This window comes from Polyodon spathula, chromosome 4 (assembly GCF_017654505.1).
Source record: "Polyodon spathula isolate WHYD16114869_AA chromosome 4, ASM1765450v1, whole genome shotgun sequence".
NCBI classification, from domain to species: domain Eukaryota; kingdom Metazoa; phylum Chordata; class Actinopteri; order Acipenseriformes; family Polyodontidae; genus Polyodon; species Polyodon spathula.
Genome location: NC_054537.1, coordinates 41,395,129 through 41,421,066, shown reverse-complemented (window position 1 = coordinate 41,421,066; position 25,938 = coordinate 41,395,129). Strand labels below are relative to the sequence as shown.

The following is a 25,938-nucleotide window of genomic DNA, read 5'->3' as shown; positions in this document are numbered from 1 at the left end:
GCTTTTCCAAGCTCCTTCTATCTAACCTTCAAAACATCCTTTATTGGTGGGCATTAACTCCTGCTTAAACGTTTTCTCCTAAAACAACAATTACTTTAAAATACCAACTCGATAACAGCTGTTTGTATGTTTGAACTGTCAGAAGGTTTGATTGTTGGTTATCTAAGGATACCTAGTTCATTTGAACATTTGATGTGGCTTGAAGTGCAGTTTGTTTCGCTTGGAGTTAAATGTGAAACTTCAGAGAACCACATAACTGCACCAGGGTGTGCATCAAACCAAGTGTACTGAGATCACTTGAAATGGTAGTCTTGATTCACTTGGAAGGGGACTTGGTACATTTGCCACTTTGCTCCGTTTTAGCTTTTTGCAATGTGAAACTAAACGTATTCCAGTTCACTTGGAAATTAACCGCTCCAAACAGTAAAGCAAACTGTGGAAGTGACATACTTCAGCAAGCACCAAGGAAAGTGTCTCGTCACAGTCACACATAAATAGTGCAGAGCTTGTCAAAAACACATAAAACAGGTACAATATGTGAATCCTTTTCATAATCACCTGATGAGAGATGATTGTTTCTTCGGCAATGATGTGTTGTCATAAGGACCAAATAATCCAAAAGAACACGGTCAACAGAAAAGCATGTAAGGTATTCTGTATGTTGGGGAAAATGCTCTGCTCGAGTTATCAATTAGAGAGCCAAGTGCCTTTGGAAAAGCACAATGTGAAACCAATAGAAATTTGGATGAAGCTGCAAGTGAACCAAACTTTGGATTCACTTTAAAAGAAACTCAAGTTTGCTTGAATTTTACTGGTGTAAAATTAACTGAAGCAAAGCTGAAAAAATGTGTTTGTTTGCAAGCGAACTACCAGTAACATCTTGGGCCACAGCTCTATAGCGCTGTGGCCCAAGATGTTACTGGAAGGAAAGAGACTCAGAGACAGGGAAGCCACAGTTTTAGTGCTGTCATGCACTTTTAATTGAAAAAAAAAAAACGAAAGTCGCCAACAAACTAAATATTTTGGCACTTTAAAAAAAATAAAAATAATTTAAGGCACATTTAGTTCTTAAAAAGGTGTTTTACAAAGAGGGTCATCTGCAACATCGTTTTTTCAGGAGTTACTATCTTTGTGGGGACATTTTCTCAAATTCTGTCCACAAATTTATAGTAATACCTAATTCATATTTTTTGTTATTATATAAAAAAGATTTTGCATGATGAAGGAAAAATGGACAAGAGTGGCAAACAGTTCTGTTCTGCTGCATAGCACTTAACAAACTACAATTAAAATGGCAAGACTTTTTCTTTTCAGATCTCGGATATTTATTTATAATTATGTTACATACTGCAATACTTCATCCTCTTTGCTACACTTCCAAAATTACAACCAAATTAACTGCATTGCCAGTGCTGTTCTGGTGAAGTTGCTTTATAGAAGGCAGTGTATCAGGAACACTATTGCATCAATAAGACTGGACACCAGACTTGCTATTTATCTCTTTTTCTTGGTCTCTGGTCCTTATTCTATGGCGCCATTCGATCTGATTTCCCAGAGGGGCAGTATGTATGGACATGTGTTTTTAATAAAAAGTCTGTGCAATTCTGTGCTATGCTGTGGTGTGTTTGGAAGTGTCCCCGTATGTCTGCAAGTTTGTTTGAATCATTCAATAGTATAGGAGGACAAAACACATGCTAGAAAGCTCTATATTTTTTCACTTTACAAAATCAGCCATTACATTAAGAACAGCTCAAATAATATAACATAAATGATCTACAGTATACATTGCTCCCTCACTGTTTTGATAATTTACACTTCAAAAAATAATGAAATATTGAAAACGGAATTATTGAAAGATAAGTTTAAAGCATTACAAATTTAGTAAAGTCAGCATGCCCTAACTGTGACAAAATTTATGTCCTGTTTTTTTTTCTGATATTCTCTAAAATAATTAAAGAAGAACTTGAGGCGACATACAATAAGTCCTTTATCATAGTGTTATTGCTTTATTTTTGCAAAACATAGAGAAAATGCTGCAGTACATAGTGCCTGTGTTGCAGCTACAACATTTAATGGAAGCCCCCATGTTTATTTCTTTAAAAAAAAAGATACAGAACAGAAGGAAATCTGAACTTTCTGTAATTATTCAGCAAAACGAATAAATCACAAGAGTGGTCCCTAAGCTATGTAACACATATCCAAACTATTCACATTAAATAAACAAATACATTGATGGATTTATACACATATTTTAAGTATTTGAAGTCATTAAAAGACATCCCAGAAAAGAATAAGCCAAACAGATTATATAATACAGCTGGAAAATAGATCAATAATGGAAGATTATGAAACAAGAACATGGGTACTTTTGGAGAATGATTGGATTTAGGGTTTATTATTGCTGTCATTTATTGGATCAAAAATTTTAAAAAAATATATTAGTTATATTTAAGTTTGAACAATGAGTTAAAATTTGGTTAGCCATATGGTTCTCTCTTAACAAATGCAGTTGGCATTGTGTGTTTTTTTTTTTTTTTATTGGTGTGATTCACTTTAATTTAACTTTTCATAAAAAGTCTATCTTGCTAGAAGTATAGATGGGTCCCAAATGAGTCCTGACAATAACAACTACCAGAAACTCTTAATTGCTAAAGAGTGGAATTTTAGAAACACAGCTTTTTAGGTTTTTCCACCTTTTTTTGAAACAGTACCCCTTGTGTCGGGAGGTTTCAGCTAAGGTACCCTTTACAATTTTTGCTCACTGAATGGTACCAAAGTTGCAATAAAAGACAGAATAATCTGATTAACATATTTATTTTTCCTGTTTATTTAGTATATGATTTTACCACTCTGGGACTGACAAACCACTGGTTTAAGGCAGAATACCATGCAGTAGGCTTCATTCTTAAAACTTAATTACATGTCTTTGAATGCACAGAATTAAAATACAGTATTTAAGAATCTATTTGGAAACACTCATATAAAGTCATTATAAATAATACAAAATAATCTGTATTGTCAATGCTCATCATGTTACCATTTACTTCCCACCTCAGCATAATTCTGTGTGCCATTTAAAATGTTTACAATATCAAAAACATTAACCTCAAGATAAAACTATAATAACTAACAATGATAAACTGCTTTTTTTTCCTTAAAACCAGCTTAAAAGTTATCCAAAGGGAGTTAATTTGCACTTGGAAAAGGAGGGTTTTAATTAATGAAACAGTATATAACACACCTTGAAACAGAAATTTAACAGACCGCGGCTGACGATTACAGAGATTGTACAGGACCAGAGTTAATTTCTTACAGACAACCTAAATAATTCAATATTTGTAGTTATGAAAATATTTTAGCCTCTTCTATATTTGTGGTTATGAAGAAGATGTATTCACTTGTTTTAACCATTTGCAACCTTATAGAATGTTTGTTGTATTGCTAAAATGATATACCGTTATTTGCACCAAGTGTAATGTTACTACCAAGAAATTATCACGGCAACTATAGTTATACATACATTATATGACAGCTGACCTCTACTGTAGATTTTATTTGAATTGTACAACTGAAATCTTGGTATAGAAAACGGCATATTAGATATTATAATAAAGTTTCCTTAGGTGATTGCAGATTTTCAATGTGTCCTTTTAACACCTGTGTCTAATCCACACAAAAATGAAGAACAGGCATACAAGGGCACACAGACCCACTAGGAATGTGATTGAGATCATTGTCATGGAATTTGCCTAAACCTATTTAATGTTGTCAGACCCCCCCCCCCCCCCCAAACTTTATGTACAATGTACACTTTTACCTTCACACTTTTGTATGCATGTAAAATGTTCTTATAATACTGTAAGTGTTCGGTTGCTACTTTTAATCATGTTGCGTTTATTTATCGCAGAGGTGAGCAAAGAGTACCAGAGAAACTGCACGACTAGAGGAATTTACTGAAAAATTAATTATAAACAAATTGCGTATTGGGTAGGGAGTTCTATAATGATTTTAAAGCTTAATAAATATATAACGACCAGTTACATACACGGTGTACACGTATAACACAGCTAACCACAAACACCAATGACACTTCAAACGTATTTATTTATAGCTTACAATTGTACATAAGAACATATAGACAAAAGTAGATGTACATAGGTGGCTTGCGGTATTTTGTTTGTTTTTAACAAAAGAAAAGATAGCAAAGTGCAAATGAAAAGAGTGTATAGTAAGCTGTGGCAAAATATCCCCGTGAAAGAGGGTAAATGACTAGAGGGGATTCATTTTTATTTATTACTTTTTTTTTTTACCAAAACATTAAATAAATGTACATGCTGCATGACAAAATACACAATTTTAAATGAAGTTTACAAATTATACACAACATAGTTCCATTATTTTTTATTTCCATTTGGCTGCTGTTTGCTGGTGGGAGAGCTGCCTCGATGTATGCTAGTATTTCCATAACAGCGAATTATGCTTCCATTCATTTTTCTTGATGAGTTCCCCTTAACTAGTCATTAAGACAGGAAGTAATGTAGGTGACCTGTAACAATCAAGATTTTTAACGAGAAATGCATTCATTAACTACCTCATGAACTCAATTTCAAAGCATTAACTGATTTGATTAAGACATTTCATTTGAAAATCACTTGCTACTAAAGGTCTTGTTGCTATACAACAAGTTTGATACAATAACACTGGTTTTTGAAGAGCCTACCCCAGGGATGATGAGCAGCACAGAGTGCTCTCCATAGGCACACTTGCCAGACGCCTGCTTCCCCTGTATATCAGAGTGGAAATCCACTCAAACAAAATGCGCTTGTGTACAGGTGGAAAATGTGGACGTGATAGATTCTATGTGTTTTTTTCTTCAATCTGCAGTTGACTTTGAGCTGCTAAACAAAGATAAATTATAAACAGTGTTTTAGAGAATATATAATACCATTACAAAATCATTATTTTCTTTTACTTTCTTTTTTTTTTTTGTGCATTTCCAAGTCGTTCTGCATAACCACTATGACCCTTAGAAGTACCCCCAGGAGTACTCTTACCCCTGGTTGAAAACCCCTGGTTTAGGTCATCTGAATTCACCACAGTATATTGAGGGAATTATCTAAAATTACTATACCAGACATTTGGACATGGGAATGCATTTGTAAATTATACTGTGACTTGCCAGAGGTCTGATAAAAACATGTTGGTATGTTTCATATCCTGGTATCTCATCAATACATCAGTCATAACCAACACGTGAAAAACAATTTAGAAATACAACATGCATACAGTAAACGGTACAGCATGCTGTAATCTAAAACCCTGTAATTGAAGATATTGGCAAGCCTATAGTCAAAATATGGTTAAGAGTTACTTTGAGAAATATTTATTTCCAGCTCTTTCTCAACCACTCAATGTAATTAGCAGAACAAATAAGTCATGGTTTACTAGTTTTTTTTTTTTTTTGCAAGGCTTTCTTAAAGGCAAGAGCCTCTTACTCAATGTATATAGTTTAATAAATATCTTCATGGCCAGGACCCATTGACTACTTTTTTTCCCCCCATAAATAAGGCAGACAGTGAGTCTGAAACAAGATTGATACCCATGACAGAAATTTAAAACAGTTTCTAAAAAACGAAAAAAGATAACATAAAGAGGAAGAGGAACACTTTGAGTAACTGTAATATGAGTCAATTTTCAGTTAGATAGATGTTCATGTATTCCCTATTCTAAATTTCTAATTTCTATGTTTTGATTTAGTTCACAGATTTCTCTGACATTATGCGAGTACTGCCTTTGCCTACATTAAGAATCACATTTTTTTTTTTGTCATAATAAAATGAAATAAGATCTCTCGATGGTTTTGGACTGATAATGCACATTTGTATTAATTATTATTTTGACACCAATAATTTTGGTGCTTTTTCTCAGGTTACCAATTTTTGGTTGAATACATTTTGATGAATATGCAAAGTGATTTTCAAAAGATAAAATAACAAAACACAGAACACCACTTGTATAATGTGATGCCTGTCAGTGAAAACGTTTACATGATGTGCATACATAACTTTATCAAAAGGCTAAATTCATGTTACAAATGCACAGCATTCATGCATAGCGACTTAAACCTTTTCAGTGACACTTTTAATTTTTTTTTTACTAATTACCACGCTAATTATGACAAATGTATTGTTCGCAATAAAGGCTGTCACCTACAAAAACGTGATCTCTTTACAAGTTCGCTATGCCTTTTTCTGCTGATGCAGTATTCAATTTTGTCATCTAATTGAATGTTGTATTAAATCTAGTAAATGGAGCCGGGTTTAAAATACCTGAGGAGTTACTTTTTGAGTGGTCTGCTTAAGAAAACATTAAAGCCAGTGAGTATAACACATAATACAAGCTCCTTTGTGCACAAGATGACAGTCTTAACCAATTTATAAGTGTGTTTGCTAGTGAGGTTTCAATGGAGACATGATTTATAATTAGTAGTCATGACATAAATGAATGGTCTTCTAACATTTTACTTTGCAGACAGGGATAGTACCAAGATACCACTGGGGCTGCTAGTGACAATGTCCATTAACAGCATTACTGTGCCAGCGACTCCATGGTCTGAGAACGTAAAACACCAAGCTGTTTTCTTTGAGACTATCAATAACTAATTGGTTGTAAAACACTTAAAAGATTTGAATAGACTGATAGCACACATTAGTGGTAGCGTTCTAGTTAGTAAAAATATTTTAACAATGCAAAAATAAGTTTTAATGATTACTTTAAATATCACGTTCCTGTAATGTTGCTTTAAACTGTAAATTTAGCTAAACTGCTTTATTGCAGTATGTAGTGCAGTATCTTTTACAACGTTATGCATTGATGTAATGCAATAACATTAAAACAGAGCCTTAAGTGTGGACAAGAGCTCCCAAGGGGCAGTGGACAATTGACCGAGTGTCACCCAGGTGGGGAGGGCTTAAGTCGGCCAGGGTGTCCTCGGTTCACTGCGCACCAGCGACCCCTGTAGACTGGCCGGGCTCCTGTGGGAATGCCTGTAAGCTACCCAGAGCTGCGTTGTCCTGCAACACTGTAGCTCTGAGGTGGCTGGATGGGGGGCCTGCAGAGTGAGAAAAATCAGTCGACTGATGGCACACATTTCGGAGGACAATGTGTGTTCGTCCACGTCGCTCCCAAGTCACCGCGGTGAGCTGAGCCTAAAATAATACAGTTGGCTATTTAAAATTGGGAGAAAAATGGGTAAAAATCAATTGGCGACTACTAAATAAAAAAATAATAATAATAAAAAGCAATAAAAAAAACCCCAGAGACTTATGCTTTATATAATGAAATATGAAGTACACTGAAGAGCCATGGTTTTCTCATTACTAATTTTCATATTGTTATGATAATTGCTTTGTAAAGGGGACTTGTCATGATAAAACAAGCTCAATCTGAAATCCAGCACTATAAAAACAATATGAAAGAGAGTGCAATTCTAACACTAACTCTCAACAATGAAATACTGTTAAATGTTGTTGGGATACAAATGCCAGGAGGCATTAAAATATTGCTGACAGCAATTTAGATTTTATTTGCAGTTGAATAAATGAAATTATAGTTAATTAATTAGAACATTGAACACGGCAACAGTTTATTATTTCGATCATTATTGCTTACTTAATTCGAACTGCTAAAAGGCAGAAGTTGTTAAGCCAAAAATATATATTTAGCAACTTATTACAAAAAAGTACAACAACAACTAATTTATACAATACATATTAAACTCATTGTGGATTGTATAGACCGCTTGTCCTTTCCACTTTTTTCTGCATTTAAATTTAAATTTAAAATCATAGTGCTTCACCATCCTAGTTCACAAACTGATATAAAACCTTTGTGTATTACATTTGACTGTTAGTTACTATAGCCCAGTGGTTTTCAAACTTTTTAGGCACTGTACCCCTTTCCAAATAATCTAGTCTACCGCGTAAAAAAGTGGGTAAACGCCCGTTTGGTGGACTTGAACAGATTCAACAGAGATAGATTGAACATGAACAGATACATTGTTATTGGCCCTCAGCCAACCAGAGACCCCCCCCATACAGTCCTTTCCCTCTGAGCTGCTGTTCAGACCCAACGGTGCGCTTCAAGTGAACAGTTCTGTGAGGGTCCTTTCATGGGCTACGATGAAGGCTACTAGCAAGTCCAGTGTGCCTAACAACAGAACATTAATAGAACATAAAAAAGCAATCACAGAACACACACACTCACACACACAAACAGAACACGCAGTCCAGTGCCCACGCCCCCCCTGCGCGCGCCACAGTTCTGACTGAGAGCTCTCAGCTGTCGGTCTTGCGCACAGAAACAGAACACAGATGCTCACTGTTAAAATATCTTGTCTTTAACCTAGTATTTGCACATCACAGGAGAGTAGAAATGAGCAAACTCTGTATCCCTTTTATGAGAAGTGGGTAAATTGCCCAAATTAAAAGTGGGTAAATGGCGTTTACCTGCGTATACCCTCGACTACACCACTGCATACATGCACAAGGTATTCCTTGGTTTGTATAAAATGTCTGTGCCGACATATTTTGAAAACAAGCCCTGACAGCACATAAGCATTGCACTTTTTACCTGTTAGACAAAATATTTACAGATTACTTAAAAACTGCTGCTACAACCATGATTCATTTATTTTTAAAAGCATTTTACTTAAATGATTTAATCATGTTTTTCTTTACAATGTAGGGAACATACTGTGTCGCCCAAATGCTTATAATGAAAACATGTGTTGTTTTCCCTTCATTGTAAATAAAAACGTTATTTGGTATAATTCAATTTTTGTAAGAATAACAATATCGTGATTTTGCTTTTATTAATAATTACTGGTGTGGGGATGTAGGGTAATGCACTCACATGACAAAGAAGTTATTTAGCGAATTAATAGTAAGAAAACGCATACTACAAGCATTGCAAGTAAAGATAACATTTGCGTCGCTCCAGCGCAGAAGTGAGTGATTTCATGGGTGACCCAGCTGTCTGCTCAACTAAACTGAAGCAACATCGTACAATGACCTTTATTTAAATATATACTGTAGTCTATACATATTTTTAGCCCACAGACTGTGGTAACCAGTACACTGCTATTGAAATATGTAAATTAGCTCAACGCACTGTCAGTAGCCTGGCTGGGTGTTTATAGTGTTAATCTCGCCCAACAGAATGGAAACCTGCACCAGCATGGCTTTGGTTTTATTTGAAAGGAGTTTCAACATTCTTGATTCGATTGCTAAATCGCAAACTACTACAACACTGGAAAAAAAAAAAAAAGCATTGTCCGCCATTACAGGATTTTTCTTGCGTACCCGTTTGAAAACCACTGCTATAGCATATTATGCTTAATGCTTATGCTGCAGCTTGTCAAGCTGTAGGACACATCAGAAAACACAAAGATCAGTGTTAATTGTATTAATATATTCTGAAAAGTGCTTTAAAACATGTATCATATTTGCATAGTAAAGAAATATAATTTGAAGTCCTTAATTATGAGTAGAACATCATCTAAAATCTCCCATTTTATGTCTGTAATAATTTCTTCACCCTGAGCAATGCAGGTGCACAGGCAGATGTTTATGTTTTTCACTGTACCTGTTACTGCAAATAGGAATACGGATTAGATTTATGTGCCACTGAATTCATAATGCAGTTTGGCATGACATTCCGTTGCAGAGGTGTCTGTATGACCTTTTGATTGATATCAGACCATGGGGGAGAATCCATTGGCTCACGCTTGATAGCATGGATCAAGTTGTGACTTTTGAACTCGTAGGCTAGTTTGTACTCCTGCTGGCCAAACCCTTCATGTTCCATTGAATTGTGCCCATATGCGGGGTTATCCAAACAGTTTGCACTGCGGTTACTGGACAAGTTATCTGAATGAGGTAAACTTTGTGGGCTAAACTGGGTCAAGGCTTTGGGAACTACATATTTTAAAGGTCTGCTCCCAAAGGGGGTATCTTGGTAGTGCTTGTTAAAAGGCACTCCCATGTTATTTTTATTTTTCTGACAGGGAGAGTGTTGCTCATAATAGTCTGCTTCAGTTTTCAACAGAATTCCTTCAGAATACCCAATCCCAAACTTTTTCTCCACTTCCTCCTTACATGTCCAAGTCCTGGATTGGGTGACTCCATAGATGTCACAGGCATTTTCAGAATCTGATTCCTGTTCGACTTTGATTGGAGTTTCAGGAAACATCCTGTTGTTGTAGCATCCCACATGTGATACATATGTGCTTTCCGATTTCATAACATCTGCCGTGAAGTTGTCCATGTCTGGATTTTGTGAAGTGCTATAAAGTTTGGGGATATGCGTGTCATTCCTGATATGGTGACAGCTTGGAGACATTTTATAAATGCCTGGCTTCCCATAATGAGCAGGTTTACTTGGAAAGCCATTCATATTTTGACCAGTCCTTATCAGCTGTGCCCCTGTGGATGATATTACAGCCCAGGGGTTATCTAAATTGGGGGCTTTTTCTCCACCTAAAGAGGATTTACAGAAATTGAATAGCTCATCTTGGGTATAACAAACTTCACTTTTGTTCAGTTCGAGTTTTTGTTTAATCTCTTCCTTTGTCCAGTGATTGTGATGTCTTTGTTGCCCGGATGTGTCACTGAAGCAGTTTAACACATGCACCTCGTCATTTTCATTCATTCCACTAATACTGGCTTCTGTCTTTAGGTTTTCAGCATCTTCTTTATCTCTGTAAGAAATAAATAAATCAATATGTTTTTTGTTATTTAAAAAATCGCCACATACAACATTGCAGTCAAATATCACTAAAAATAGTGTGGCAAACCAGGGTAAGCTTGCCAGTTTTCAGGACCTTTAACACTGTCTTCTCATGTAAAATGAAGAAACAGCATTCACAACAGGTGAAAACAGGACAGTGCCTGTATATTTATTTATGTTTACAAAAACAAAACAAACAAACCAAAACCTAACTCCTTCCAGTAGTACTAACTAAACTTTTCCCAAGTTTTTAACCATCACCAGACAGCTACCCATTTATCGGTTCAACAAAACACCTATACTTCATAAGCATTCACACTACCTTTCCTGATCTGATCCACACAGGTCTCTTCTCTGGTCTCTTCTCAGGCTGTAGCCTACACAGACCTTGCCTTACAGACCGGTTTAAATACCTGCTTGATAAATCCCAGGTTGGTGCATTAAACTGTTAATTTCAGTCCTGACTAACAGGAGACGTTATGAAAAAAGTAGGCCAAGTTTATTTAAGAGTCGTTTCAAATTACAATATATAACTAACCTCTTATAGGATGGATTACTAAAGCAGTTTTATTGCCAAAAAAATATTTTAGTTCATTATTAGTCTTAGGTTGCTTGTGTAATGTGTTAGGATGGAAGCCTTGTTTTGTTGGAGGTAGTTTAGGAGAAAAGCTGAGAGTTGCAGGTGGTGCGCTCAACAGTTGCACTGAGTTGTTGGATGAAGGTTTATTTTTGTTTGCGTTTTTGTTTTTGTTTGTTTAAACATTTTATTATGCTATAATAAAAGTGTGCTTCAGCTCTTTAACTGTAGCTCTGTTTCTGAGTCTCTCTCCTGCTGATAACCAGTCTTGCCAGTGACGCTATCCTTTCACACTGGCGTCATAAGTTGGGTGGCACCAACTGGAGATTCAGAATAAAACTGCATTTTTTTTTTTTAAGTAATGTTTAATATCCAATTCAAAAGGTAATTTTTTTTTTTTGTAACAAAATCAACACCATTTATTCTACGCTCTCCTGCCACAAACCCAGTATAGTACTTGACCACCTTGACTCTCCTCCGATTGCCCCTCAACCTATCCCAGCTCTCAGGCTTGGTTCTTGCTACCCTCAAGACTACCCGAGTAATACCAGTGCTCTTGAAAGGGCTTAAGCCAGCTAGCTGACGAAACATCTGAAAAATAACAGTCTGTCTTCCGGCCACATCACTGTAGCGAAACTGCTCTGCTCAAGATAGTAAATGATCTCCTGCTCAATGCTGATGTTGCTGCTTCCCCTGTCCTTGTCCTCCTTGATCTAACTGCTGCTTTTGATACCACAGATCATATCATTCTTCATTTTTCTTGACCTCTTTCAGAAGTATGCTGGGATCTCTGGAACCTGTCTCTCCTAGCTGTCCTCTTACCTATCTAGACACACGCAGTCTGTTTTCTGTGATGGAAGCAGTGCTGACGCAAACCCGGTCATGTGTGGTGTCCCCCAAGGATCTGCTCTTGGGCCTCTTCTCTTCAACATCTACATGCTTCCCTTGAGTCATTGAGGCATGAATGTCTACCAATTTTCTTCAGCTCAACACCAACAAATCTGAACTTCTTCTAGTAGGATCTAAAACTCAACTCAAGAATCTCAATATTGCTGCCTTGAACCTTGGAAACTGTCTGCTGCTGCCTTTCCCCACTGTACAAAGCCTTGCTGCACTTCTGGATAGTAACCTCTCCTTTGATGCCCAAATCTCCTCTCTAGTCAAATTCTCCTTCTACCACCTCCGAAACATCTCAAAGGTCCGTCCCTACCTTTCCCTCCTGGATGCAGAGATATTCTGTCATGCATTCATCTCCTCTCGACTCCTGCAACTCTTTCTACGCTGGTCTTCCGTCACACGCCATAAACAGACTGCAGCTGGTTCAAAATGTCACTGCTAGGATCCTTACCAGATGCAAAAAACATGATCACATTACCCCTGTCTTGCCCAGCTGCACTAGCTACCTGTTAAGTTCAAGATTACTTTCAAAATTCTCCTGCTTGCCTACAAGGCCTCCATCACACAGGTCCAGAGTATCTCTCCAACCTGCTGACCTGCTATGTCCCTGCACGCAAGCTGAGGTCCTCTGACTCAGGCCTGCTGGTTATACCCAAGCAAAAGCATGTCACACTCAGAGAGCACTCTTTTAGCTTCATGGCCCCAACTCTCTGGAACTCTCCCAGCTTTAGTGCGTGCAGCTCCCACAATCACTCGCTTCAAATCAACTCTCAAGACCCACTTGTTCTCTCTTGCTTTTAATCTTTTAATCTCTAAGCCTTGTATCTGTTATTAGCTGTTGTCTAAATTGTTTTCAGGTTTTTTACTCCATCTTATCTACGTTTCTGCTTGACACACACATCCACAATGTTTAGAATTCACATTCTAGCCTTTTATTTAATGTATTATACCTGTACTTAATGTATTCTGCATTGTTCCTCACTATCTTGTAAAGTGCTTTGTGATGGTGGTCCACTATGAAAGGCGCTATATAAAATAAATATTGATTGATTGATTGACTGATTTGTTTTATTAATTACTTTTTTCATAACAAACCCACATCTATCATTTAAATGGTGGCTTTCAGTTAACTGAGGTAGTTTACTTCTTTAGAAAAAAATCTAAACGTGGCAGCCTTTGATCCAAAACTGATGATTCCACGGAACTGTAGTTGGTTTCTATTATCTGTAACACAAAAGTAAACAGGAGGAAATCTAGTCCTCCCATCAAGCGTATAGTGCGGTTACATCATACATGGGCTGAGTCATAGTAAAAATTAAGTTTGGAAAACAAAAAGCTCAACAGCTAAATATGAAGGCTAATTTACATTTTTGGTTATATCTTAAATAAGTGTCAGTTATTCAGATGATTCTGTATGAAAGAACATAATTACTATTTATTTTGTGCGTAGTCAATATCATTTTCAGGATACTTAATCACATTAGTGATATTTTAAAATAATAGCATGTGCATATTTAGATTAAGTAATGTTTGTGTTAGGGTTAAGTATAAGTTATTGTATAATTTTAATTTAATAGTAATTTTTTATTTAGTCATTTAGCAAATGCTTTTATCCAAAGCGACTTACAGACACTAGGGGGTGAACTATGATTCATCAACAACTGCTGCTGCAGAGTCACGTACAATAGGACCTCAGTTTTATGTCTCATCTGAAGGACGGAGCACAAGAAGGTTAAGTGACCTGCTCAGAGTCACACACAGTGAGTCAGTGGCCGAGCTGGAATTTGAACCAGGAACCTCCTGGTATCAAGCCATTTTCTTTAACCACTGGACGAGACATATTGTCATAAACTGTCAGCGGGGTTTTTTTTTTTTTTTGGTATTACACCTATAAGAGAAAAAAATATAAAGCATATCAAGGCATACAATAAACATGGTAATATCTTGGATCTCTGAAAATTGGCAAGCCTACTTGAGCAGATCATTAAGAACCACTGCTGTGGACTGTTTTATGAACCTCAGAATAAGTTACTTACAACTAATAGGAACCTAAATGTATGGGCTATAAAAACAGTTTTGCAATTTTGCATTCTAGCCATCAAGGTTAGTTTTTAGTGATGACAAACAAACATAAACAGGTACATACTTCATAGACTGTTGTGTGACAATGACATATTCCGGGCACCCATTTCTGTACACAAGCTGAGCATTAGCCTGCACCCAATTCCATTGATCTTCATTTGTAAGCACTCTAAAGACAGGAACTCCATTTTCTCCATTATTCATCACTGTCACCAAGGAAAAGCAAAGGTTTAGACTGCTACAGACATAAACATATATAGACCAGTCTTTCATCCCCTACTATGGCTGTGGACAAAACTGGAACTATCAGTAACATGAAATGAATCCCCATGACTTAAATCCACTGTATGCACAGATAACTAGTGGTAAAGATGTTCAAAACTAAGTTTCAGAACAATTGAATAAAGGCTTCTCTGGCTATGTTTACAATGTTAAAAAGAGAATGGTAGGCTCTTGGCTTACCTTTATTATATTTTTTGGAAACTTGTCTGTTGCCTGAGGTGGACGTTATTCTATTTTTTATTGAGGTTGGACTATGTTATGCTAAAATGGTAGTTTCATGAAAGTTAAAATTAAAAATGCATTTGGGACATAAATTCTAAAAAAAAAAAAAAACTTCCTTAATGTACAGCAAACCAAAATAGCACAAAATGGTTTTGTAAATAAAACTTAAAAAAAACATAGATATCTTATTATACCAATTCAGTCCAATGGAGTGCTGTGAGTATAATGTACAGTTGGCACATATCCTTTTTTTATAAATCTTTTTTGACCTACTATTGATGACCTACTACTCACTACTGAAGTTTTCTTTGAAATATTTTCCTTTTAACACTATTCTACCCATTCTGTAAAGCCCAAGGCTGTTTCTAGGCTATAGCCATAGCAGGCGATTCAAATCATATCACATAGCAACATTTAAATTGAACTCTCAACAATGGGTTTAAAAAGCAGTTATTTTATCACTATATCAACTGCTGTCTTTGAAGAGCACACACAATGCTACCTATTATAAAAAAGAACATTATATTACTGCTTTGGAGGAAGATTGCAGGTGTAAGGGATTTTACGAACTAGATTACAGATATACAGTGGGCATTGGCAGATTACAAAAAAAAAAAATGTGTACATGTGTACAATTCATTGTTACAGCCTGTGACAGAAATTCAATGATTCTTGGTTGTAAATCTCCCTCCCGGCCTGTGAGGGCACTAAGCAGCGAAAACAGAGTTCTTTGGACGGGCTGGTCAGACAATTCTCTCCCAGGGTTCAAGGGAAGTTGGCGAGACTCCACTGCAATAACGCACTGACCCGGAAGGGAAACAACATGGCAGCTGCAGATTGGAGAGGTGGTTGCACTTGTTTATCAAGGGGTCATGTGTGACAGCAGAAATGGTGATGGAGAATCGTAATCTGTAATCTGCCACTTTGTCACACATGGTGTAAGACAAAAGGACATGGATTACGATGCACTGGCGGGGCTGCTGGAGGTGCTGGACAGCAGACGGGACACAGAGGATAGAAGGAGGCTCAAGCAGCCTATCAACGCTGCCATTCTCTGCTGCCTCAATATTACGGCAGACACCCACTGCGTATGGTTCAGGAAGTACTGAAGATCCCTGGAAAAACACCCCAGGTGGTTGCAGAGCAGTTGTGTGACCACATGGTACACTGGTTGACCCCTGAGAAGAAAACCAACCTGCATGAAGAAACCATTCTGCCATGTGGTCGGCGCCGATACCAAAGCCTGGATATGGCTGACCCCCAGCTGGGGAAGAGGTGCTGCCCCTGCCCCCTTGCCATAACATCAATAATAAAGAGAGAAGGACCGCAAAATGGTAGGGAGCATCACTGAGACAAGGCTGGGGTCTGGTGGGAGAGTGCTCAGATGGTAACAAACACCAGTTGGAAAGCAGTGTGACTGAGAGGGCGAGGTTACTGGGCCATCTAGAGCAGATGTTACTCCAGCCTATCTCAATATACTGAACATGTGGTACTCAAGCGCATACATAGTTTGGGGCCAACATAATGACCCATCACTAGTGCATGCTTGGGGGCAGAGCCAGTCTATAAGGTAAGGATGCTGATGGCGCTGGGGCGCTAGCATTTCCACACTTCAGTACCAATGGGCAATTACTGTATAAGATAAATCTTGCTGTGGGCACAGAACAGCCTGTAATACAAGTATTTGTTCCCCCGTCTTGTCAGACTGAGACATCATGATGCTGATGCATGATATCCCTTTTGCGGGGCACCTCGGAGCTGACAAGACAAGGGAGCGGATATTGGCTCGATTCTATTGGGTAGGTCTTCATACTGATATATATATATATAAATATGTAGGCACATGCCCAGACTGCCAGCAAGTAGTGCTGTGTCGAGTGTGCCCCGCCCCTTTGATTCCACTGCCGATTATATGCACTCCTTTTGAACGCACTGCAGTAGTCATAGTGGGCCCTTTGCAAACTTCTGACTCCAGGTACATGCATATATTAGTAGTGGTAGATTACGCAACGTGATACCCAGAGGCAGTTCCATTGAGGTCCACTAGTGCTGCTGCAATAGTCAAAGAATTAGTGCAGATTATTGCTAGAGTAGGGATCCCCAAGGAGATTTTGACTGATCATGGAACCAACTTTTTGACTAACACGATACAGCAGGTATGTAAAATATAAAAAATACATCCCATCAGGACATGTGTTCATCATCCACAGATGGACAGTTTGGTAGAACAATTTAATCAGACCTTGAAGCAGATGTTGAGACCTTTTGTAACGCAAGAGCAAAAACATTGGGCATCGTTCCCTACTTCCCTACCACCTTTTTGCAGTGAGAGAGGTGCCGCAGAGCTCGACAGGGTTCTCCCCTCCCGCAGAGCTCTTGTACGGCCAACAGCCTCACGGCATCCTCGATATGTTGAGAGAGGGCTGGGAGGAGCACAAATGCTCATCCAAAAATGTAGTGAAGCATGTGCTCCTACTAAGAGATCGTCTGGATTTGGTCGGTTGTTTGGCCGAGGACAACCTCAACTCGCAAATCAGCTCATCACCGGCAACAGCGGCATTATAATAAAAATGCATTAATTCAAACCTTTCTACCAGGAGACAATGTAATGCTGCTGCTTTCCTCCTCAGAATCGAAATTATGTGCTAAATGGCAGGGGCCATATGAAGTGATTTGGGCTATAGATAAGGTGAATTATGAAATTAGACAGCCCAATCACCGTAATGAAGGTGAAATTTATCATGTCAATTTAGTAAAGCTCTGGCATGCAAGGGAGGTCTTGTTTATAGCCCCAGGCAATGTAGAGAATGAGTTAGGCCCCTGTCCTAGCACAAAAATCATTTTGATGGGGGAACAATTGGTTCCAGATCAGCAAAGGGAGCTGAGTAAGCTTATTGAGCAGTTCAGCTATGTTTTTTCTGACGTGCCCGGCAAGACTAAGTTGGTTGAATATGACATTGTCTCTCCATCAGGTGTCACAGTACAAGAGAGACTTTAATGGATCCCAGAAAGTCAACGAAGTGGCGTTTGCAAAGAGGTATGGGACATCGTTGAACTTGGGGTGACTGATCCTTCCAGGAGCGAGTAGTGCAGTCCAATTGTCATAGTGGCCAAGAAAGACAACACCAATCGCTTCTGTGTGGAATTCCGGACGGTAAACACTATTACCAAGTTCGATGTGTACCCTATGCCTTGATCTTCTAGATAGACTGGGAAAGGCGAAGTTTATGTCGATCTGACAAAGGGACACTGGCAGATCCCCTTAGCCTGCAGTTCTAGAGAGAACTCTGCATTGGTATATAGCTGTATGTATTTAAATTGTAATGGTAATAGCCCAAAGGTAACAGTTGATCTGCACATTTTATAATGCCCCACTGTAAATACAGTATAATCGTAAATCTCGAAAAACTACTCACTTCTAAATCTTTTGTAGTCATTTTTGTATTACTTTAGTATAAATACATGTTAATTTGGATTCATATGTTGTTTTTTTCTGACTTTATGTGAACGAAAAGACACACATTTGCCCGTTTTCCCATTGGAAATAGTGATATTTTGAAATATCACTGTCCTGGTCACAAAAGCAAAGTTTGTGGGGAATAATAGCCATTTTCTATACTTTTGAGGCATAAGCAATTAGGAAATAACACTTACTACCCAGGAACAAAAAAAAAACAAAATTGTTACACGGTGTAATCATTCAATTGGAGTCGTGGTACAACTGCACGTGAATTAATAAAGTGCAATTCCCTGTGCTCACATATTATTACTTTTTACTTGCATGTGAAGTGCTGTGCAATCCGCATGCCTAAATACAAATATACATTTGAAACACTCGTATTACACAGACCCGTTTATATCCTGTGTACCAATGACTATACACCAACAGTAAAACACAACACAAAATACACACAGGAGCGGGCACTTTGCCACAGTCAGACAAGTATTTTCAGACAATTCCAAAAAGGATGTCCAGATATTGTAACATTTTTCATATGTAATTGCAGAGCAAAAGAACCAAAATCATAACTAAGGCCATTGGATGTCCTCCACTGGATATGTGCAGTGAGCGAACCAGACTTACACTAAAGGAGAGTCAGTCTCCTGGCAGCAAGCAGCAGACAGCTACACAAATTATATATTGAACAATCTAAAGAAACTTTTGGTAGAGGGTCAAATAAGGCCGATCGGTATTTAGCTTCAGAATCACACATTAAACAAAAGGCTACTGCAGGCTGCTGAACAGAACGGAAAATAAACAGCTTTCAGAAACCAAGCTGGAAAGTTAGCCCAGACAAAAAGTATTCCTGTCTGCAAGTTAAATCAGTACTAAAACGATCTAGCACAGCCATCTCACTTCAACCTGCTGCTTACTTTTTCGCAGTTGGAATTTTAGACCCGAATAGCCACGTTCTTTGTTTTGACTCGGTACTGATAAAATAAATTATTGGATGGGACATATAACATGATAATGAACATGCTGCATATATTGCCTTTATTAAAGCATGCCAGATGCCCGTCGGTAACCGAGTTTTGGGGCTGTTTCTAATCGAATTCCACATCCAAAGCTTTGCCCTACACTTCCAGCCAATTCCGCGAATGCAGACGTGCAGTCTCAAAGTATGAGCAAGTCAACTGCAGGGGGATGCTGCTTGCCTTTAACAAATGACAGCACTCTGTTTTAGTAAAGAAGCAAGTACCACTATTTTTAGACTTTATAGTGTTCTGAAATACTGTCTACTTAGGTTTATTTAATGTTTAGTCCTCAACCTACCCGTGAAAAATATGTAAATTTACCGCGATTTAAGACCCCTTGTTATGATATATAACTGGTATGCAGGTACGCATGCGAACCAATGAAAAAGAAAAGCAGACTTCCACATTGTTCTTTAAGACACAAAGGCGTACTGTCAGTACATTTTTAACAGACAAGCGTTTTTCATAAAAGTAGCAGGCTCTCCTGGGCCAATTCAGGGCTACCAGGATCACCCAAGCCCATTCTTTTCTGATTTTCTCCAGTCACAGCAATAGCAAATACAGCCCCATATAAATGGCTGTCTGGGAAGGCGTCAGATGGCTTTTGAGGTGGTTCGCTGAGGTGACAGGTGACCAGTGACCAGCTATGTGTAATGTTGCCTGTGTGGGTGACTCGGCACATATTGGCAAGTCATCCAGATAATTGAGGAGCCTGAGGCTTTGAGTCTCAGAGGGGCCAGTATAGCATCCATGCAGTTGGAAAATGTGCGAGGCGCCAGGGAGAGGCCTAACGGCGAGGACACAGAACTCGTAAGAGGTTCCCTGAACCGCAAGTACTTCCTGTGGCTGGGTCTTATGGGAATGTGGAAATAGGCATCCTTGGTGAATGAGTCGTCTGGCCTCACTGTCTGCAACAGTTGTTGCAGCGTCAGCATCTTGAATTGTCGTCTCCTAAAGAACAGGTTGAGCTGTCCAAAATGGGCGAGGTTCGGACTGAGGCCACCATCACGTTTAGGCACCATGAAGTACCTGGGGAAAAATCCCTCCCTTGTTGAGAGGGTGTACGATGGAGATGGTCTGTTTTTTAACAGGGCAGACACCTCCTGAGACACTAAGATATCATCTTGTGGGTTCATGACTGTTGTTGTGGTCACTCCCTGAAATGGGGAGGGCCATGTCAGAAGTGTACAGAGCAGTGTTTTTTCAGTTAGCGGCCTGTGACAGCCTGCTGTCTGGCCCGTAGGTGTCAGCTGCAGTGCTTCCAACTGGACATTTTTTCTACAAAACTGGGCTGCTTTTAGGGAGAAAATTATGTTGGTAGTTTGTCTATTTTTGAGCAGTTTTAGCAAAACGCTGCAGTTTTATTTATTTTTTTAACATGAAACCTTTACCATGATTGACACAACATGAATAACATAACAAATCAAATCAGAATCAGAGTAAGAGGAGCACACACAAACACACACACACACACAAACCCCAGCTCCACCTCCTGCCCTGTCATGCATCCACCAATAGGATTGTTGTTTTTTTTTTTCCGGGGTAAATTCGACACAATAATTATGAACAGAAACCCCTCAGATGCTAAAGGAAAGATGCCGAAGTCGTGGGCAAAATATATTTAAAAAATTAATCTTTCCTGGGAACGAGAAGCAGTTTTTAAGGGTGAGAATGTGTCTATTATTGGAGTTCAGCAACACACATTCATTAGATCTGACAAGTGCAGGTGGCTGTTCATCTGCTGCTACCTTAATACTGCACTAACACATGCCATTTGCATCCTGGCTTTAATGTATCTCATAATTACAATAAAAACAGCTGGAGCAGCTGGAGCAGATGGTCTTTAACCAGGCACAGCTCATCCAATGCTTGGGCGAGGGCCTGAGATGACTAACAGTGACTGCAACAGCATAGACTGGTAAGCTACCAGTATGCTGCTATAGTTGCCCAGGCATGTGGCAAACACAGCAGCCGTGTAGCCTTTCCTAACAGCACTTAAGTGAAGCGACATTGCTTGTTAGGGCAAAAAAGTCCTTAGAAAGCAATTCAAGGTTGGGCATCTGGACCAGCGAGGCAATAAAAGCCTCAATAGGTGGGAAGTGGGCAAGGTTGTCAACCACTAAAGAGACAGCAGGGGTGGTTTCCAGGTGGCCCTAGGAGGACTGCACCTGCAAAAAGTCTGACAGTACTGAGGGAGGAGAGGACTGTTGCATGGCAGTAACTGTCAAAGAGGGAACGTCTGAGGGACAAGGTGTCCTCCTGAGCTTGCTCAAACCCATGTGTGGCTACTTGCACCCTCGGGAAATGACTTTGAATTGGACATAGATAATAAATAATATGTAACCCTATGAATACTTGTCGCCTGCTATTGCAAAAATAATTTACATTCCCCAAATACCAATAAATACAGTAACTATGTTTTTGTGACTGATGGGAGGTCCTTTACTGGCAGTTGATTACTTGAACGGGTAGTTAGTAACGCAAAAACAACTGCTGCAGGTCATTAATAGCCTTGGTTTGTCCACCTACTTGTGCCACTATTCCTTAGTCACATACAGACATTTGCCATCCTATAACATTGCATTGGATATCAAGATACTGTATTCCAGATCCAATGATGACCAATAATGACTACAATAATGCAGTAATCAAAAACAATGCAACAGGATAAAAGAGCAGAGGTGAGTGTTTAATGAGTGATGATGATTTAATGCATTGAAATTCCAAATTACTTACCTTTCAGATGGGTTTCTGCATTATGTGTCATATCAGCAAATCTGACGTAGTGGTATCCATTTTTGCTCTGTGCTTCAGCTACTTCACCTCCTTTGGCCCTGCAAATATAACATAAGAAAACCGTGACAAACCAGGTTTAAACAATCATAAAGCAGTCACATGCATTAGCCAGTCAAACGCATTGGAGAGCATTCACATGGTAGGTTACAGTATTGAAACAAAATACATTTTTTTAAAGTGTATACATCTATCTGTAAAATAACTTCTTGCTTTAAATAAGTTTCAAAATGTTTAATCATTTACACAACAAATGAATATAGTTTAAATTGCTGAAAATAAATATTGCAGATGAACGTGTATACCAAAATAACATTTTAATGAATAATCCCAATTCACTGTACTCATGCCAATATAAATATTGCATTGGTATAGTATGGCATTGGGTATCAACTATGTTATGCAAATTACTTACTAAAACTAAACCTCAAACAAATTGAACATACTAATGCTACCTGAACAAAGGTATGTTTACATGTTTATACTAAATCCCTCTAAGTAGTAAAACAGTAAAAGTAAGACATATATTTCATGCACATAAAAATATAACTGTTTTGTAAATGAAAACATTTTGAATGAGAATTCGGATTGTATTAATTTTGCATGAACTAAACTTAATTAGTAGGTTGTGTGGTACAGTGGTTAAAGAAACTGGTTTATAACCAAGAAGTCCCCCGTTCAAATCCCAGCTCAGCCACTGACTCATTGTGTGAACCTGAGCAAGTCACTTAACCATCTTGTGCTCAATCTTTCAGGTGAAATGTTGTTGTTATAAGTGACTCTGCAGCTGATGCATAGTTCACACACCCTAGTCTCATATCTGGTGAAGTGCTTTGTGATGGTGTTCTACTATGAAAGGTGCTATATAAATATTATTATTATCCAAACAAGCCTTAGTTCGCTGCCATAAGAGCCACTTACAATTTTTGCCCCGAATCATATTGGAAACCTATAGTGTAGGGTGGTCAAGAGTTAATCTCTCATGTGCACACTACATTCATAGCCTCATTCATAAACTGGGATAAACTGGCACAATTCAAGAGAGATATTAAACTATCTGAAACTCCATTTCATTAACAATGCAGCTGTGTGATAGTGTATTCAATGGATACCTGTTAAGCTATTTGTATATCTCAAAGACAACTGAGAAACATGTTAATAGTAAAAATTATTTAAAATGTACATTTTTTTCTGTGAAACAACTAAATGGGCATTTAAAATTTTTCATTTACCAGCAGAATGTACAAACGAGATCGCAACATGTTAATAAGCGACTAATCTTTAATAAAGCTATAATGAAAAATAAAGTATTGTATGCTGGACACACTTCCATTACAATTGTTATGCTTAATTGTATTTACATTAATAAAGATGAGTCACTTCTTCTTTTAAAATGAAAAAGTAAGACTTACGATTTAAAAGCCCATTTAATTGTTTCACAGAAAGAAAAAAAAAAGTGAATTACCAGTAAATCAATTTTAGTATTAACATGTTTCTCATTTATTACTGAGATTTATAAATTGCTTAACAGGTATCAATTGCATTTTTTAAAGGACAGTAGAAAAGTCGGGGTAAAACACCAAAATCTAAAGCCCTAAGAGGTTTAATGTCACATTGAGTTCAAGCGCCCATACAGGTTTTATGAATGAAAGACACAACTCAAAGCTGGGTTACCTATGCTGTCTTCCAGGTTGCTATATTGCATTGCACTGTGATGTTGTGTGCAATGTGAGAACTCAAGGGCACAGGATACCAGATACTTGCAGCCCAACATACAGTGACATGCAAATAGCTGAAACAAGATCAGGCACAGGTTTCATGCATTTCATTAGTGAGATGTAAGGTGGTGGGGGAGAGACATATAAAAGAAGGGGTGTGCACAGTGAGCGGTCTCTTGGCCTGCCTGACTAGCAAAGAGGCAGCCCTATTTTGTATTTCCTAAGCGTTAAAATAAAGACAGAGTTTGTTTTATATGATGTGGTCCCGAGTCTCATTACGAGTAAACCGACAAGTGCTACAGTACTTAAAAAAATAAAAAATAAATACAACAGCTAAACTGGGACGATTAACAATTTTACCGGGACAAAAAATGAAGGCTGAAAACTGACAATCTCAATTTTTCCAGGATGTATGGTAACCCTAATGTAGTTCCCCAGGACATGTTTTTGTTTTTTACTTTACTCATTTCCTCAGAATATGAATTAAACCGCAAAATGTTTACTTCTTAGTTAGATTACCTTATACAAAATACATATAATTTGATGTTAAACAGGTATGGTAAGACATTAAATGTTCTAAAAATGTAGATGACACAAAACATCGCTTTTAGAGAGGTCCAGTAATGAATGGCAGAGGGTGTTCTGTTGGGATTGAGGTGTCAGAAAGCTATAATGGTGCATAGTGTAACCATTCTCATTGTTGCTCAAACTAAATGAACAATAAATTAAATATTAAAAAAAAAAAAAAAAAAAAAAGTGAAGTCTTGTATCTGGTAGACATTTTTGCTTACTTGTTATCCAATGTGTCAATAACACCTGCTTTGTATTTGGTCCTCATTATCATGCTTTTCATTTTCATCTCTGTGATGGCGGGCAGCAAGACCGGCACTGCAACACAGAATAATGCTAGCTTGGGGGGTAGCATTGCTGCAGACGTTGTTGTCTTCTTTTGGCCGTAAAGAAATTTCAGTCTGCCTTGAAACTGCATTGTCTATGACAGGGAAAAACAGGAAGATAAACATTTAACACAAAACTTTGTATATATTTTCCATGGAGTAGGCTGGCGACCTGTAAGAGGAGCTTTCTTAATCTTTCCTTTCCATTTCCCACCCAAAGACTAGTGCATTGTATATAAATATTTCTATTCAATGTATAAAGGTAAAGCATATTCCAACTCTTACATTAGAATCAAGTATTTAAAAGTTCTGGATGATATACTACTGTATAAAGAAAGATATCTCGTGCAGGTTTTTGGTATTTTTAAAGCTTCTCTTCCATGTAAAACCTTTCTGAACAAAATGAAGGTTTCTATTATTGAAGTCTTTGGTACTCTTCATAAATTACCTAATCAGTATGTTACAAATAAACCAAGTAGGCAGAAATGTAATTTAAGACAGTTATAGTCTATTTACTTAAAAGGGGATTTTATTACATTTTTTTTTCCCCATTCATGCAATTATGCTTCAAGATTTGGGAAGATTAAAAAAAAGAAAAAAAGAAAAGAAAAAATGGCTGCAAGCGATGTGCCTAAATCCACATTGCTACTGAAAGGCACATCATCATTTATGTACAGAATAAACTCAAGGGGCAGGATTTTCAAAAGGTCATACATGATAACTCCAATGTTAATCAAGGAATCGGTGTGTAGCGTTGATTTTGGCATTTTCAAGCGGTCGTTATGCCTATTTTGTTATTACATAATCGCCCTAATGTGATTTCCGAAATTCTGTTGATTTACGAAATAATGTTAATATCTTAACGAGCAGTGCTTCTTGCAACTATTTCCTTTGTTTGCGTGGGAATTTAAAAGCAAATCTGTGTTAATTGTCATAATTTATCAGTTGTTAATTTGCACTTGGAAAGGGAGGGTTTTAATTATCAAAACAGTATATAACTCACCTTAACAGACCATGGCTCATGATACAGAGCGAGAGAGAGAGAGAGAGAGTGTGTACAGGACCAGGGTTAATTTCATACAGACAACCTAGATAATTCAATATTTGTAGTTATGAAAATATTTTAGCCTCTTGTATACTCGTGGTTATGAAGGAGATTTATTCACTTGTTTTAAGCATTTGTAACCTTACGGAACATTTGTGGTAT

At 37.8% G+C, this 25,938-nt stretch overlaps 1 protein-coding gene across 1 annotated transcript in view; it reads right to left on the bottom strand.

The window, feature by feature from the left end:
• Nucleotides 1–9,537: 9,537 nt before the first annotated feature.
• Nucleotides 9,538–25,938, bottom strand: part of LOC121313936 (aryl hydrocarbon receptor repressor-like) — a 94,257-nt gene continuing 77,856 nt past the window's right edge. The window contains exons 8-11 of the mRNA XM_041246711.1: nucleotides 24,627–24,826; nucleotides 22,061–22,158; nucleotides 14,409–14,550; nucleotides 9,538–10,759 (exon numbers count right to left, since the gene is read on the bottom strand). Of these exons, the coding sequence (XP_041102645.1) occupies nucleotides 9,649–10,759; nucleotides 14,409–14,550; nucleotides 22,061–22,158; nucleotides 24,627–24,826 (1,551 nt within the window). The 3' untranslated portion in view covers nucleotides 9,538–9,648. The remainder of the gene's footprint in view (nucleotides 10,760–14,408; nucleotides 14,551–22,060; nucleotides 22,159–24,626; nucleotides 24,827–25,938) is intronic.